Source organism: Culex quinquefasciatus, chromosome 2 (genome assembly GCF_015732765.1).
Source record: "Culex quinquefasciatus strain JHB chromosome 2, VPISU_Cqui_1.0_pri_paternal, whole genome shotgun sequence".
Classification (NCBI taxonomy): domain Eukaryota; kingdom Metazoa; phylum Arthropoda; class Insecta; order Diptera; family Culicidae; genus Culex; species Culex quinquefasciatus.
Window position 1 is genome coordinate 44,622,680 of NC_051862.1, and position 17,784 is coordinate 44,640,463.

At 33.6% G+C, this 17,784-nt stretch overlaps 1 protein-coding gene across 1 annotated transcript in view; it reads right to left on the reverse strand.

Moving 5' to 3' along the window:
- Positions 1-17,784, reverse strand: part of LOC6036763 (MOXD1 homolog 2) — a 143,040-nt gene that overhangs the window by 47,039 nt on the left and 78,217 nt on the right. Inside the window, exon 9 of the mRNA XM_038250291.1 lies at positions 2,967-3,135. Coding sequence (XP_038106219.1) covers positions 2,967-3,135 — 169 coding nt within the window. The remainder of the gene's footprint in view (positions 1-2,966; positions 3,136-17,784) is intronic.

Sequence of the window (17,784 nt, forward strand, 5' to 3'; positions counted from 1 at the left end):
ATCATGAAAAGTCACCAATAGTTTCCGAGATGTTGTCAGTTGAAAATGACAGACTAATTAGGTAACATTAAAAAAAACATCATTTTCATCTTTCGTATTTTTAAGAAGCTGTAACTCAGAAACTAATTGCTCGATTCAGATTCAGAAATGAAATGTTTGAAATTTTCTCAGCTTTACAACAATATTTTTTCATGGTTGTTAATCTTTTAGGAAGTGTTTTCAAAAATTAAAAAAAAAAATAAAACGTTACAGTTTATCAAGAAACATTTTCAAGTTCTTCTGGTAGCAAATACGATTTCAGCAACATAGTTAATACAGACATTTTCCAGAAGAGAAGCAGACACTGCAAGCAATGTGGCAACCGGGCGATATGCATGCTGCGCGACTCTCGCGCGTAAGCAAAAAGACCCGGCCTTTGAGGTTAGGCAAAAATCACCCTTTTTAGTAGCTACAAAAAAACTTTTTCATGGCATAACTTTAAAAGTACTTCACTAAACAGAATAAATTTTAATAGGGTCTTAGGAGACCCCAAAAGGAACAGAATAAGGCGGATCCGGCCAAAATCGGTTCAACCAGTTCTGAGCTAATCGTGTGGAAAAAAATCATGTCTACACACATCCCCACTAGGGTGGTCCAAATCCGGACTTTTTTGGGGCTACCCCCTGAAATCAAAGATTGACCCATCACTAGGCTAAATTCCAAATTTGAGCTCATTCTGACCACGGGAACCCCTCCCTCCAATCGCTTAAAGTTTGTATGGGAAAAATCGTCAAAATGTATGGAGAAAAGCAACTATTTTACTTTTTTACCTGTGGAAGGCGCCATAATTATCCGATTCTTACCAATTCTCAAATGTAGAACCTTTATTAAATTTAGAACAACTTTCCCGAAGACACCATATTTTTAGGATTTTTTCCCGCGAAGTTATTAGCGCCCAAAACTGACCATTTTTGCGCGGCCAGCTGTAAGGGGCTACCTAACAACGATGTTTATTTCCAATTCGTACACGCACGTGCTCTCTCTCAGGTTCAAACTCTCTCACGAGCTTGCTTGCCTGTTTGCTTACAAGCGCGCGCTGTTTCTCTGCTTGGACTTTTGTCGTCGTCGTCGTTTCCGTTTGTCGTCGTCGTTCCGTAATTTGGACATATGTCCAGACAGCACAAAAAATAATAATTTTAGAGAGTATGAATGAAAATTTGCAGCAATAATTGTAAAATTGCCTGAATGTGTATTGATTTGTAATAAAGTATATTTTTTTAAAAGCAAACTACCTAATGTAACAACATTTGTACTACCTGAAGTTTTTTTTAAATAATTGAATTATTATTATGTTTATTTAGCATTTACGAACAACTGCTTGTAATGCTTGGAGAAACAAACAAACCCTGTTCACCTGACCTTTGCTAAGCTGTATTTTCTTTAAATTATTTTTTTTCAGTGTTTTGTTTTATTTTGACATACAGAGAAACCTCTTTTTACGCGGTAGCGTTACGATTTTTATTTCGTCAATTTCTCTAAAACCATACACTATTTTTGCAAGGTTCAAAAGGCGTTTTGTAGATCTGAACAAAACCTACAAATTGCTAAAATGTTGCGTTGTTCAAGAGAAATCGGCAAACTAGAAAAGCGTAACGCACCGCGTAAAAAGAGGTTTCACTGTAATATAAGAATTTATATGTTAAATATATCTCAAATCAAACCTGCTATTTTAGTTGCAAATTATAATAATCATGCCAGGAACGCAGGGCAGCGGACGGCAAACGAAAACGACGACGACGACAAAAGTCCAAGCAGAGAAACAGCGCGCGCTTGTTGGTAAACAGGCAGGCAGGCAGGCAGGCGAGCAAGCTCGTGAGAGAGTTTGAACCTGGGAGAGAGCACGTGCGTGTACGAATTGGAAATAAACATCGTTGTTAGGTAGCCCCTTACAGCTGGCCGCGCAAAAATGGTCAGTTTTGGGCGCTAATAACTTCGCGGGAAAAAATCCTAAAAATAAGGTGTCTTCGGAAAACTTGTTCTAAATTTAATGAAGGTTCTACATTTGAGAAATGGTAAGAATCGGATGATTATGGCGCCTTCCACAGGTAAAAAAGTAAAACAGTTGCTTTTCTCCATACATTTTGACGATTTTTCCCATACAAACTTTAAGCGATTGGAGGGAGGGGTTCTCGTGGTCAGAATGAGCTCAAATTTGGAATTTAGCCTAGTGATGGGTCAACCTTTGATTTCAGGGGGTAGCCCCAAAAAAGTCCGGATTTGGACCACCCTAATCCCCACAGACATTTGTTCAGAATTTGATTCTGAGTCGCTAGGAGGTGTGTTTAAGAAGTTCATTTTTCGAGTGATTTTATAGCCTTGCCACAGTGAGGTGAGGAAGGCAAAAACATTGGATTTTTTTCGTGTTCCATTTTTCCAAAAAGTCCTAATCATAACCTAGAACATTGCCAAAGACACTAAATCGGTCAGAAAATCCCTTCTCAAGGTACAAAATTTCATACATTTACATGCTCATTTTGTTTGATCAACCCCCAAAATATTAAGGAGACATGTATGGAAAAACTAATAATGCAAAATTGCTTCTTTTGAGACAGGGAAATTCATAAAAAAAAAACTTTTTGCAATGAATTCATACTCATCAATAATTTAATAATTATAAAGTCAAATTGATAAATTTTGCAAACTCACATTACAGAAAAGTTTACATTAGAAAATTAAGTTTTATTGTAGGTTTCATTTGACGTAACTTGATGACCTTTTACCAGGGAGCAATAAACCGTCATCAAAAGCCCAATTTCTCAGGTAAACCAGTGCACACACTTTCCAAACAATTCGGCCCATAAAAATTCCTGAAAAACCATGTCCAGGTGCGAAAAAGGTGCTCCCAGGTCCAGGGACCGTCAGCCCGACCTTTTTGACACATTCCCTGCTGGAATGTGACGACCGGATTGCGGACCGTGAAAACTTACCGGCAGCATACTGTTGTTGGGCGTCCAGCACAGCGGCTTGAAGGAACCCCGCCGGGTCACGTACTGGAAGCTCTCGAACTGGTTCGCCCAGTCGTACGAGGTGAGCCGCTTCTCCAGCGTCATCCCGGCCAGCTCCGGCGGGGACGCGATCACGACCGGGTTGGTGCCGCTGAAAACAAAAAGAAAAAGTTGATTTTATCAATCATTAAAATTAAGGTACTTTCAAGTTCATTTAATCCCCTAACATGTCTCCAAGTTCCAGTTGCAGAACACAAAGCTCCACGTTCATGACTTCAGGCCCCAAATTTCCCACCAAAATGTTTCGCGGAACCAAAAAACACCCATTATTGGTGGTTTCGGCATTTTGTGGTTTGTCGACATAATATACAATCGCGCCCAAAAAAGCAGAGTTGGCAACAGTACAACCCCTTCCCGGGGAATCGCTGGGATGACCACCGCGGGGATTCCGAGGGACACAAAAACAGGCCTGCTCTCGCTTTTGCCGGAACACCACAAATACCACAACCGTTTCGTTCGGGAGAGGCCAAAACCTCGACTGCAGCTAAATCAACCGCTAGATTTAGCGGAAAATGGCACACACTTCCACGGCAGTTTTTGGGGGAACTGTTTAGACTATTTTGGGGCGGTACACACATTTTGTAGCCCTTTCGAGTGCCGGAATCAGTCGACCGCAAAACTGTAAAATGACCGCCACCGGCAGCAATCGCTTCCAGGAACTACAACCTGGGACTTGCTGACGACCACTTTTGTCGCAACAGTTTGCTGCTCCCCGGAGGGAGAGCAAATTATTTCAAATTTTTGCCCAATGGTTCGAATGATTTGGCAGGGAAAATCAACGAACCAAGGGTTGCGTTTCGAGCTTGGAAGTAGAATCGCTTTGAATGCGCAACATGTGAATTGAAGCTAAAGTTATAACGTTGTTATATCAAATTTAATTGATAGATTTTTTTTTCTTTTCAATGCTAATAAAAAGTTTCTGAAGTTATAACTTTTTTTAACATGAGAAAAAATAAACAAAAAATATTTTTAAATTACAATCCAAAATGTGATTTTCACTAATTTTAATAATATGTGCAAAAAGGTTTTTTGAAAAAAAAGTTTACAAAAATAAGTTTGAATGTGTTGTTACTCAGGTAACTTTGATAAGCTTTAATAATAGTTTATGCAACAAGTTACAAAAAGAGGATTTTTTCAGCACGAGTCGTACATTTATCCAACGAGGTTCACCGAGTTGGATAAATACGAAGATTGCTGAAAAAATCAAGTTTTGCAACGAGTTCCATTCAACATTTTTTGCAATTCCAAAAAACACACAATGAGTGAAATATTATGTCAAATTTTCATGTATTTTGTCAATAAATCGTTTAAATCAAAAATATGTTGAAAAGTGTTACTTTTCGAAACAAGTGCTGAAAAGTTCAACTTTTCAGCACCCATTTGAGTGCTGAAAAGTAGAACTTTTCAGCATTTATTTTGAAAAGTGTTGTTATTCGATTCTGTTATTTTTGGTACAGAAAAGTAGGCTATTTCGTCGTTCAAGAATGTCAGGAAAAGTAAGTAGTTTCACGACGGAATTGCAAAAAATTATTTTTGATTTTTTTTTTTGCAAAATTCATATAAATTTTAAGTAAAATTTAAAATGAATTTTGTTGAAATTTCGAAATAATTTTTTTTAAAGAGTTCAAATCAGGATTTTTTGGTACTTTTGTAACAAACCCTCTCCAATGTCAATGAAATTTTGTAGTCGTGTTATCCTAGGTATATAAGCCAAACTGATTTCCAAAATGAGATAAGAGAGGGGCGTAAGATATTAAAAAACAATGTATTTTGTGATTAAAAAATAACTGTACCTCGAAGTCGTTGTATCGTATCAAAAATTTATTAAAGACAAATTTGTAGCAAATTGGACGGGATTTATGAAAAAAAACTGAAATACATGTCACTTCTAGAAGTTTTTTTCCTTTTTTTAAGTTGAATTTTTAGATGATGCCAAGATTTTATTTTCGCTTAAATTTTTTAAAGATAAAGCCTAAGATGTAACAAAAGACTAACGAAAAATGCAGGATGGTATGTCTCTGCTAGGAAAAAACAATAATAATTTACTAAGACTGTTTTTTTAGAAAACTGTTCTGAAAGTAAACATTTTCAAAAACCAAAAATGGAAATCGGTTCTTCAGACAATTTAACATAAAAGTCTCCACATTGGCCATTATCGGATGTCCAATCCTTATGAAGGTATAGCGGTTAAAAAAACAATGTGGAAAACATTTTTTTTGTAGTTTTTGGCAATTTTTATATGACAGACTTGATTTTTCAGTCTTGAACATATTTTTTACAGGTTGGCTCGTCTAATTTTCCATAAGTTTGCTTTGAACAGCTTTTCAATTTGACTCGTTATAATATTTTAATATTAATAATTGATAAAAACCAAAATTGTTTTGTCAAGCGTGCTTCAAAAAAAAATCGTTGAAAATTATTTTTTCAAAATATGTGGTCAATGTATTTTTTTCAATTTCAACATCGTTTTCGGGTAATTTTAACGAAAAATTATTTGCAAGAATGTAAAATTCAAAAGAAACTGGTGGAAATTTCACACAATTTTGAAGTAAAATTAGACATTTTCTTTCACGAAATCTGTCACCATTCCCGGCTTTAATATTACCATTTTTTATTGTTTGAGTTTATCAACCTTAAAGAAAATGTATTAAACATGAAGATTTAGTTAATTTACAAAAATCCAAATTTGTTGAGGTTCAATAGGAATCTCATTTTTTTTTTTTTGCTATCATAATATGTTCTACAAAAATTCCAGCATAAACAGAAAGCCCGAATAGATTTTCATATTCTGTTTGAATAATATGGCATTTTTCTACGTTTTTGCAAGCCAACTTTTCATTGTATTTTTTTATTCAGATGAAAATTTCTTCATCGCTTATTTAGGCCCAAATGAGCCATTTTGCGTTGTTGATTTTTCGATACAAATTTGGTTTCCATCAAAGTTGTAAGTTATGATTAGGGTTTTTGGAAAAAAAATGTTACACGGGAAAGATAAACCATTTTTTAGACATTTTTTTTATCACATTTATGCTATTTCCGATTTCTTATATGGTTTAGAGAACAAAAGAAATTTTGAGCTCTTGGGTACGATTGATATTTTTGAAATATGACCTTGTAAAGAATTTCAATTACAACATATTTTTGAAACTGTTGATTCGATTTGAAACCTTTTGAAAAAGATAAAAATAAATTTAAAAAATATACAAATAGAAATAACAAACTTATGACAAAAACTTCTAATAAATCCAGCCTTATCAAATCCCCAAAACAACCTTAAATTTTTGTATAGATATATTATATAAGTTTAAAAGTAGTTATATTCCTAAATTTTATCAAATTAGGAAAGTTCTCCATTTTGGTCTTTATATTTTTTCTCATCTTAAAATCACGCCGAAAATCCCTATATAAAGAAAAAAATGATGTTAAATTCAAAATGTGTATTTATTAAAAAAAAAATCTCGTTGCAAAAAAGGTTACCATCAAACCACTCAATTATACCCAATTTGTAGTAGACTTAGTCTTGTTTTCAGGATGCTAATAATTTGAAACATAAAAGTCCTTATATTTTTTGCATATATTTCATGGAAACCTCTCCCGATTAGGAATCCTGCAGCCTATCCTAAACCCTAGCTACTGGCAAAATGCATACTCACACACACAAACTATCTTAAGCGCGTAATTACTCCACCTTGAAATTAAATCCCACACGTTGCTACTCCTGTTTTCGCATCCAAAACCTCCCCTCCCCCACTCAACGAAACCCGAAAGCTGTCAACATTTCAGCAAGCTCGCGCGCGCGTGGATTACGCAAATAACATTCCAAGTAGCTCTGCACTCTGTTCTGCTTCACTCTTAGGAGATGCTCACAAAGTGTTGTCAAAAGCACACAATAAAAGCACCAACTCTTTGGTGCTCTCAACTTTTTGGGTCAATCTCATTAAGTTTACAGCGAACGTAACTTGAACTTTTCCAGCAAAATGCCAGATATGGGTGTACAGTAAAAGCAAAGCATCTTGGGTAGACTCAAATAGTGCACCTGATTTAACCCTTTACTGTACATTTGAGTAAATTGAAATGATCTAGGAAAATTCTGTAAGTTTTATTATCATAGATTTTTTTAGATTTTACAGATGAGGGTTAACGGATTAAGGATTGCCAGGGATGAAGGAAAAACTTTTCGACACAAAAGAACTTTTTATACTGTTTAGTCTTTTATCTCCTCACTCTCTGAGAAACGACTCTCTTTGACTTGGTTGCCATGCTCCTTCTGTCGTCCCGGGTGATATTTGGGACCTCTTCCGAAGAATAAAAATTAACCCAAAAACCTTACTTACTCCCCTCACCTCTGCCCGTCAACTTACTAAAAGTAAGGGGACAAAAAGCTCCCCCAACTTCTCCCCCCATGGCCCGGTGCCATAACTTACCCGAAACAGCTTTCGGCTTCGGTTCGTCAGCCACTTCATGATACAATTAATTCAAAGATTTTAATTAATTCGGAGTTGGATTACAGGCTTCTGAGCTGGCGTGGCACTCTCTTTCGTTTAGTCGGAGGGGTGAGGCCACCCTCAAAGTGTGCTGAAAAGTTTAATCCCTTTTACTGGCGCTTATCCCAGAGCACTTGTATGGAAGACTTTTTTGTCTTCTTTTTCTTGTTTTTACTGTGATCATCACTTTACTTTGGGTTTTTTTTTTAATTGGACCAGATTTTCCGATGGAACAGATTTTGTAGATTGATGGTCTAATGGAAGAATCTGGTAAAAGAAGATCTGATACATTTGGCTAAATAGTCATTTCACTCTGTTTTTATATTGTGAAAATAAATAATAACTGATTTGAAGATGATAAAATTATGTTAATAACAATATTTCGCGCAGTCCATTTTTTGTGTGAAAAATTGATTGAAAAATTGAAAACTTTCAGATATCAAATCGATCAGAAAATTCGTTCTCAAAATACATATTTTTGAATATTTTATAGCCTTTTTATATGGACAATAGCTACCGAAATTTAATAAAAAAAAATTTTTGAAGAACTTATGCAAAATTACTTTTTTTGTCATAGAAGAAGTATACAGAGAGTTTCATACATTTAAAAAAACAACGATTTAATTTCCAAAAAATCCTTATTCTTAAGACTTCTCTTTACATATTATTAAATATTAAATATCCCAAATATTTTAAATGAATAAACATTATGTATTTCAATCGAATATTAAAATCAAATATGTTTTTTTTAACATTCATTTCTTTTCCTTCATTCCAAGCAGCAGATTCAAAAAATGTAGCCAAACACATAATCTCAATTCTGACAAACGCCGGAAAGAATATTTTTTCATATAAGCAGAAATTTATTTAAAATAATATTTCCATACAAATTCCCCATTTTTCTCGAGCTTGGGAGTTTACGTGTTAAACGAGAATCTTTCCATATCTTTTTTCTTTAAATCTTGTTTAGTAACTTTTTTTTTTCATTATATAGTTTTTTAAGTATTTTCATCATTAGTTTCGGTTTTTAGACTGAAACTAAAAGTCAACTTATTTTTGCAGTGAAAGGAAATATGATTAAATTATGTAAGAATTGGAAGAAAAGTCTCAATTGAAATCTTCAGTCTAGTAAAATATTCGTTAAAATGATGAGTAAAATGTTCGTGAAATTTTGTTATTCTTAAAAATTGGATTAAAAAATTATTAACTTCCATAACTCACGAATTTCCCGCTGTCCGTGAAATCGTGAAAAATCACTAACCCGAATCCCCTAATTTATCTAGAAAAAATCAACTGAAAAATAGTATCTCCAAAAAAAAATCCCGCTCACTTTTTCAAAAGGTCCTATGTACATAGAAAACATAAGTTGCATGGGCTGTTTTGAAAAAAAAAAAGAATACTCTAGACATTTTTTTAAACGATTTTGAAAGAATGCAAAAAATAGTTTAAAAAATCATTCTGTTTTTTAAGAAAAAAGTTAGACCATTAAAAATTAAATCGATTTTTTTTAATAAAATTTCATGCCAAACATTAAAGGTATTGATGAAAAAGCTATTAAAAAGAACCTAATATTTTTATCTAAATTATTAACAAACATTGAATAAAAATTTTAAAATTAAAAAAAAAAACAATCGAGTTTCAAAAAATGCTTGCGCAATAAATAAAACCCTCAATTTTTTCGCTCCCTTCTAAAAGATTATTTTGTAATTATCGAAAATAATTCAAATGGAGTGAAGAATGAAGTTTGAAAATTGGGAAAAAATATTTAAATCATGTTTCATGCTTCATTTTTCATTTACAAAGTTACTAACAATAATGCACATTTTCTTAAAAATATATTAATTTCAAAGGATCAACAAAAAAGCTACTAAAAATTTGTATGAAGAAAGCATAATTTATGAAAAAATTAAAACTTATGATTTCTATAATTTAATAAAATTTGTTTGAGTTCTGTAATCGTATTTTTCTGGTTAAATTTTTGTGTAATCTAAATCAATTTATTTTTGGCGGCCATTTGGAAAAAAATCAATTTAGGTTTTTTTAAGGAATTGTCCAACAAGGCTTGTAGTTGAAAACATTGCAAATAAGTATTTAATGTTTTGAGCATCTACAAAACCAGCAAACCTCACATCGCATCGATCAATATAGAATCACCCCGAATCAATTCTTACCCTGCTCCCTGTAATCTCTCGAGAGAGTCATTCAGTCAACCCCAATTAATCTCCCACCGGAGAGAGACACTCTAGTTCAAAATAAACACCCCTCACAAAAAAAAACATTAAGCTAAAAAATAAACCGAAATTATCCCGTCTCGTCCAAATAAAAGTCCTTCTTGAAAGCGAAAACATTAGAAAAAATCTCACTTTCCTTTCTGCTGAAGCACAGTAATAATTCCACTAAGCACAAATCTCATTTGAAATGGCAAGTGTAATGAATTACTTTTAATCTGCCCTTTCTCCGGTTCATTCAGGGTGCGAAAAAAGCAGGCCAACTTGAATCCGTCGCCGAGAAGAATCCTGAAACCTGCTGGGAGGAAAAAGAAACGACACCCGAGCGGTAGTGAAAGTACTTTTCCTCGCGTCGAATAAAAAACGAGAATCTAATAAATTACTTTCGAAACAATATATTTTCCCCGTGTCACCACACCAGGCCGCGACCTTTTTCTCCGAAGAGGAAAAACTAGGACTCGGCGAATCTCGTCAGGATCTGCATGGGAAGAGAGACCTTTATCGGCACGCACACACTCAGACACAACTCAGTTTGAAGGAATGTTGAACATTTTCCCGGGCCCCAGGGGATTCTTTCACCGTTTGTAGATTTTTCGGAAAACGATGCAAACGACCAACCAGAAAGGTTCGAATCCATTAAGCGATTTAATTTATGGCTGTAAAGTATGATTCTGGGCGCAGCATTTATTGTGCGCCATAAATAAAGTCCCACGCGGAACGCAGCGGCGCACGGTTTCCGAGGGTGGCTTTCAATAACTATGGAACCGGCCAAGGAATGTGGATTCTGTGAAGTGGGGGAAGGTGTCGAGTTAATATTTGAAAACGGGGGTTGATTATACAAGAAGGTAGTTCCCGGGCAGACGGTAATAACAAAATTAATAATATTTCAATAACAAATCCTGTTAAAATAACAAAAAGTCTTTTTATTTTATCCTGAAGTTCAACTTCAAGAAAAAAAAAATAATAACAGTTTCTAATAAAATAACAAAATTTGGTATTGAAGTGATATTATATTGAAAATGTTTAATAACACGCTGATAAGAGGAAATGTTATACATTTCAAAAACTCTCCTAATAACAAAATTTGTTATTCGTTTGGTATACTGACTTAGAAATAAAATTACCATAAATCGCACAAATGGAAAAGTTTCTAAGTGTCCATAACACAATCTGTTATTATTTTTTCTTTTGTTAAATATGTTTAGATCTCTGGGATAATTTTGTCTAATTTCGTCGGGGTCATTATTTTGGCCATGAAATGGGGTCCTTAAGCAAAATTGAAATTTTGATAGTTGATTTTTTTAATTATTTGATATACCCCCTAAAGGACTTTGTTTAAAATGGTTAGAACTATGGGATAATTTTGACCATTTTCGTCAGGTTCATTATTTTGGCCATGAAATGGGGACCTTAAGCTAAAATTATTCTAAAAAGTTGAAATTTTGAATGTTGATTTTTTTTTAACTGTTTGATATACCCCTTAAGGGACTTTGCTAAAATTGACTAGAACTATGGAATAATTTTGACCAATTTCGGCCGGATCATAATTTTGGCTATGAAATGAGGTCCTTAAGCTGAAAATATTCTGAAAAGTTGAAATTTTGAAAGTTGATTTTTTCAATTATTTGATATACCCCCTAAAGGACTTTGTTTAAAATGGTTAGAACTATGGGATAGTTTTGATCAATTTCGTCAGGGTCATTATTTTGGCCATGAAATGGGGTCCTTAAGCTAAAATTATTCAAAAAAGTTGAAATTTTGAAAGTTGATTTTTTTAATTATTTGATATACCACCTAAGGGACTTTGCTAAAATTGGCTAGAACTATGGGATAATTTTGACCAATTTCGTTGGGATCATTATTTTGGCCATGAAATGGGGTCCTTAAGGCTGGTACAAATATTTTTTAAAGTTTTTGTCACCCCCTTCAAAATTGGCCCGAAAAATCAGGGGGCAAAAAAAATATTTTTACAATAAACTTCAAAATTTCAATGAAAATTCAAATGCAACCAGCTGAAATCAAATTAAAATACATTCTCCTGCGTTTAAAAACATTTTTAGCATGTTTGGGTTTATTAAAAAATCTTAAGATTTTTTGAAAATTTTCGATGCAAATTTTTTTTTTCGATGCAATTTTTGTTTTTGTCAGATCTTAGATTTTTTGAAAACTAATTATTGCTAAACAACTGAACTAGTGTAAAATGCATTCTAAAACACTTTTTTCATTTAAATGTGAAGACTATGGCTTGTTATTTAAATTTTTATTTTTTTTTATTTTTTGCCCCCTTGACCTCGGCCAGGGCCGAGGGACAAAAACTTTTTTAAATATTTGCATCGGCCTAAGCTAAAATTATTCTAAAAAGTTGAAATTTTGAAAGTTGATTTTTTTTTATTATTTGATATACCCCCTAAGGGATTTTACTAAAACTGGCTAGAACTATGAAATAATTTTGACATATTTCATCGGGGTCATTTGTTTCATCATGAAATAGGGTTTCAAGCTAAAATTAATCCGATAAAATGAACTTTTGAGAGTTCTTTTTTTTTAATTTTCATTTATTTATTGAGAATTTTTGAAGTTTGAATAACAAAAACTGTTATTATTTTCACAGAGCCAGGAAGTCGGAGCTGATGTTGAAGTTCGAGCTGGAGTGAGACCTCGGAGACTGCATCGGATTCAGCAAATTTTCAGCAACTTTTACTTGGAGTCGGAATCTGTGAAGTCGGGTATTTTTGGAGAGCTGAAGTCGTCGTTGACGTTCTATCCTGCATCCAGAGTCGGAGTTGTCTTCAAAGTATGGATTCAAAGTCGCTTAGAGGTACCCGACTCTGCAGCCCTGACTAGTACAGAGGAGTTATGGCAACTGCAGGTTTTTTTTGCAAAATAACAAATAAACCTAAACAATAACTTTTTTTTTGTTATGGAGACCAGTTCAATAACATTTTTTGTTATTATGCTGCTCCACCTCTCCGCACAAAATAACAAATCTTGTTATTCCTTCATGATTCTTTCTGTGTTATTGGTTTGTTATTGCAATAACAACATAATAACAGTATAAGTTATTCTTCGAACAAATCTTTGTTATTGATTTTTGTTATTTTAACAACTAATCCGATCATCCTAATAACATATTTCGATCTTCTCACAATATCAAAAACTGACCTTCCCAATTTATTTCCGTCTGCTCGGGTTTGTTTTGAATAGAAAATCTTTATCGTTGAATACCCAGGCAGACGGTAATAACAAAATTCATGCCATTTCAATATCAAATACTGTTAAAATAACAGAAAGTGTTATCCCGGGCAGAAAGTTGCATCTTGGAAAAATCTACCCATGTTCGTAAAAACACGAACAAGTCAAGTTCACCCCAGGGTATGGTTAAGAGATAACCGAACATGGCCACGAACATAAATTGTTCGAGGCGTATCTGCGAAAAATCTTGTTGAGTTTATTTGACCAACAATGCCACATCAAGTTGAGTTTATAGTAGCAAACAACTGAAATCTTCCAAAATCATATCAAGTTCATAAAGTAGATTTTGATCCCAAAAATAATTTTATTGGTTTTTAATGCACCCCGCCACAATTAAGACCCCCTCCCCCTTCTTCCTCTTCACAAATATGAGTAATATTGCAGGAATATACGCACTTACATCAAAACAAGATTTTTCAAAGTTGAAAAATTATTTTACTTTAAAAACTCATTAAAAAATTGTGGAGAAAGCGTTGAATTGCCAAAATGTTATAATAATTTTCCAAATCACAAAAAATCCAAAGTCTCTATATTCAATTTTTTTCAAATTAAAAATAACAGTTTATGAAAATATTCCTAAAATTACATAAGTCCAAAAATCAACAGTAAAATTCCAAAAAGCCTGGTAATGTTTCTTATCAAAATAATTTTTCAAAATGTTGAAAAATATTCAACTGGCTGTGAGCAAAAATTTCGCAATGTCCTGAAAATCTAAAAAAATCTACCGAAAATCTTATCGTGATACTGATCCCGTAAATTTTCTAAGTGCTGGAACGATTTTTGTAGGGGGTATATCAATAATTATTAAAAACCAACTTTCGAATTTCAAAATTTCAATGAAGACGTTTTGTTAGGGACATTATTTTAGGAACAAACTGATGTTTTTGTAAAAATCGGACGAAAATTTCCTGTAATTTCTACGATTTTTCCGAAATTTTACTGGCTATAAGCCAAAATTTTGCTAAGTCCAAAAAATCAAATAAATTCTACCGAAAATCTTGTCGTGATACGGATCCCGTAAATTTTCTAAGTGCCGGAACGATTTTTGTAGGGGGTATATCAATAATTATTAAAAACCAACTTTCGAATTTCAAAATTTCAATGAAGACGTTTTGTTAGGGACATTATTTTAGAAACAAACTGATGTTTTTGTAAAAATCGGACGAAAATTTCCTGTAATTTCGTCGATTTTTCCGAAATTTTGGTTCAAAGCAAAAATAAATATCAAAATAATTTATCATGTTTCCAAACTCCCGAAAATTTTCTAAGTCTCAAAAAAATGCTTTTTCTGTAAAAAGTAAAGAATTAAAAAATATACGCAAAAATTTCAAAGTCCAGCATAAATAAAATCAAACTTTAAAATATCAGCTCATGAAAATTATTCTAAGTATCGGAAATTGAAACTTCGGTCAGTGACTGCAAATTTTGCTAAGTCCAGCATAAATTTGAAACAAAGTCAAAATTATCATTTCAGGATGTTCGGGTAAAATTTTTGAAAAAAATTTAATTTTCGAAATTTTTGCTAAGTCTAAAAAAACTACCACTAACAGCTCAATATCAACTGTAGATAATGCAGTATGATCATGGAATATACTTTCCATGATACGCAGTCGGTTTCAAAAGTCGTCATAACTCGAGGAGTTTACAACAAGATGCAAATAAACAAGCCAAGATAGTTCGAAGTTGTCGCAACCAACTCACTTTCCGCCCGGGATGGAATCTTCTTGCAAAATCCATTTTTGCATAAGGATTTAATAACAGTTTATGTTATCATAACAAAATTTCTTATTGGTCTGATGTTGGTTAAACGCCAAAACAACTCGGGAATAACATTTTTTGTTATGGAAGCATAACTCCAACTGTTATTGGGATGATCGGATTAGTTGTTAAAATAACAAAAAATAATAACAAAGATTTGTTCGTAGAATCACTAAAGATGTTATTAATCTGTTATAACAATAACAATCCAATAACAACAAAATCATAACGACGAATAACAAATCTTGTTATAAATAACATAATACGTTATTGGCCTAGTATTTTCAAATATCAAAAAATGTTATTCCCAAGTTATTTCCGTCTGCTCGGGTAATGTTTAGAAGAAATTTGTATCCAGCAATCAGAATAACAATATATATTTTTTTAAATTAATGAAATAGTTAAAACGGGTTTCTTTATTACAATGTTTTGAAATACTTTATCAAATTTTGTTCGACTAGTTCTGAAAACCTCTGTAGATTGGACCCCTTCAGCTAGAAAGCACCCCTCACATAGAAGAAAAAAATCTTTCTCTTCATCCTCAAATTGTTTGATTACAGCACCATAATTGAATCATAATCCAACCAGAAAACGCCCGAAACCGGAGCCCAGCTGCACAAACCCCTTCAACCTATTAGGCACCCCCTCCTCGTCCGGAATCCTTGCGTTGATTATCCCAATCGCAATCCCAGCTTTTTTGGTCGTCGACATTGTTGTGATAACGTAGTGAAAATCCCTGGTGAGAAAGGAAATCCTTTTTCGCACCCCCTCCCTCACCTCCCACCGCTTTTTTTTCTGGTGAAAATCCTAACAACAGCACCAAAACTAGTAAAGTATCATAAATAATGGTTGGGTCCTCAGGTGCAAATTATTTTGTGCTACATTTACGCTGCTGTTGCGTTTTTTTACTCTTCTTCCCTTTATTTGAAAAGGACCTAGCATTTTGCTAGTTTTAGGTGCTTTTGAATGGAAATATTATTTTCGCTTGGATAACTGTGTTTAACGTTTTTGTTATTGCCGGAGGAATAAATTAGCTGTCAGTGCGAGAAATGTTAAATGGGAGAGAATAATGATATTTTTGGAAGATAAATAATGAAACAGGGAAATGAGATGTTTTTTTCTGTGATTCAAAGGGTTAAAATTTTATCAAGCTTAAGACAAAACTTTCACTTTTTTGCTTAACAAATCTCAACCATAACGATTCCTTTCAAAAGGGAACATTGACTTTGTTTTCTGCACGTCATTATTTTCCACCTTGTTTTCCGACCCAAACGGCCTATTCAACCCTCAAAACTCGTCACTTCGCGTGCAATTCATGGCGCTGCAGCTATTTTTGCGACTTTTTCCCCCCTCTCCTTTTCACAGTTATTTTAACCTTTCCCCTTGCATTGATACTGTCAAATAAAACACGCAGCGAAAAATGAAACGTAAAAAAAAAATGCTATCATTAAAATTTAATGAGAATTTTTTTCTCGCACATTCTCGCGTACCTTTTCGGACTTGGAAAGGAAAATGAGATAGTGTGCAAAAAAGATAGCTTTTGTGGAGTGAAATGAGACATAAAAACACTATGCACCCACTCACCCCCTCTGGGGTGGGACAGACAGTCGGCCAACTCCACCGAGAGGGAGAATTACAGTGTTTCTTGCGTGCTGCAGCTGGCGTCCTTGCCACCGTCATCATCGTTCCTCCGATGTCATCCCTCTCTCTCTCTTCTTGGGGGGAACAAATAAAAAATATCTTGACGGAGAAGAATGGCTTTGCAATGCTAGACAGCAGTATCAGAGTGATGGCAGTGTGAAGAGTAGTGAAGGGATGACAGAGAAAATGAAGCGTTAGATTGTAAAAAATAAAAAGATACTAGATATTTAAGAAAATCTGAAATTGTGTTTAAATTCTAATAAGGCCGATGCAAATATTTAAAAAAGTTTTTGTCCCTCGGCTCTGGCCGGAGGACAAAAAAATAAAAAAATATAAATATAGTATAATATAGCCATAGTTTTAAAATTTGCCATGAAAAGGTGCTTTGTAATGCATTTTACAATAGTACAGTTGTTTTTCAATCATTAGTTTTCACCAAAAAAATAAGATTTGACAAAAACAAAAATTTTGGCAAACAAAATTTTGCGTTGATTAACATCGACAATTTTCAGAAATTACATACTAAATTTTTTAAATTAACCCAAATATGCTAAAAATGATTCTAAACGCAGGGGAATGCATTTTAAAATGATTTCAGCTGATTTCACTTAAACTTAAAGATTTTGGAAAAAAAATCCCCCCGATTTTTCAGGCCAACTAAAAAAAATGTATAAGCCTAATTTGAACAAATTTTATTTAAATTTTTTCTATTAATTTTAATGAATGAAAAACCATATAAAAATTAACATCATAGTTTTGAAATAAACATGAAATCATTAAATTTTAAATTTAAATTCTGATTGGATTTTTTTGCAAAGTTGGATGACTTCATATCTAGGGAAACTCTATGATATCTCATCATCGGATAGAAAAAAAAAAATCTACTTTTCTGAAAGAGTTAAAGAATTGGAATACAGTCCAGACTCCATTATCCGAAGTTCGATTATCGGAAAGTTCAAAAAATTGTTTTATTTCAAAAAGACGTTTACCCGTTGACTTCAGCAATGGAATCGTCTGGAGTACCTGACTTTTAATAATAGTTAATTATTTTGCAGCTTCCTGGAATTATTTTAACATTCAATGCTTAATTGTATATAACTTTTCACTATATGATTTATTTTAATCCTAATCGGATTCCTTTATCCTACCATTCCCCTTTACTATATATGACCAAATTGCAAAATCTCACGACACTTACAAAAACTGCACATACAAAACACACACCACGTCAAAACTGATCCGGAGCGTTTGGTACGGTATGTCCACGCATCCTTCCTCCCCTGTAGATTCTGTGAAATGTGATCCGTTCACAGAATCCTCTCTGCGGTTAATGCAACGCAGTAGGCCTGGCCGCTTTTATGAGTGTAATACGTTTCG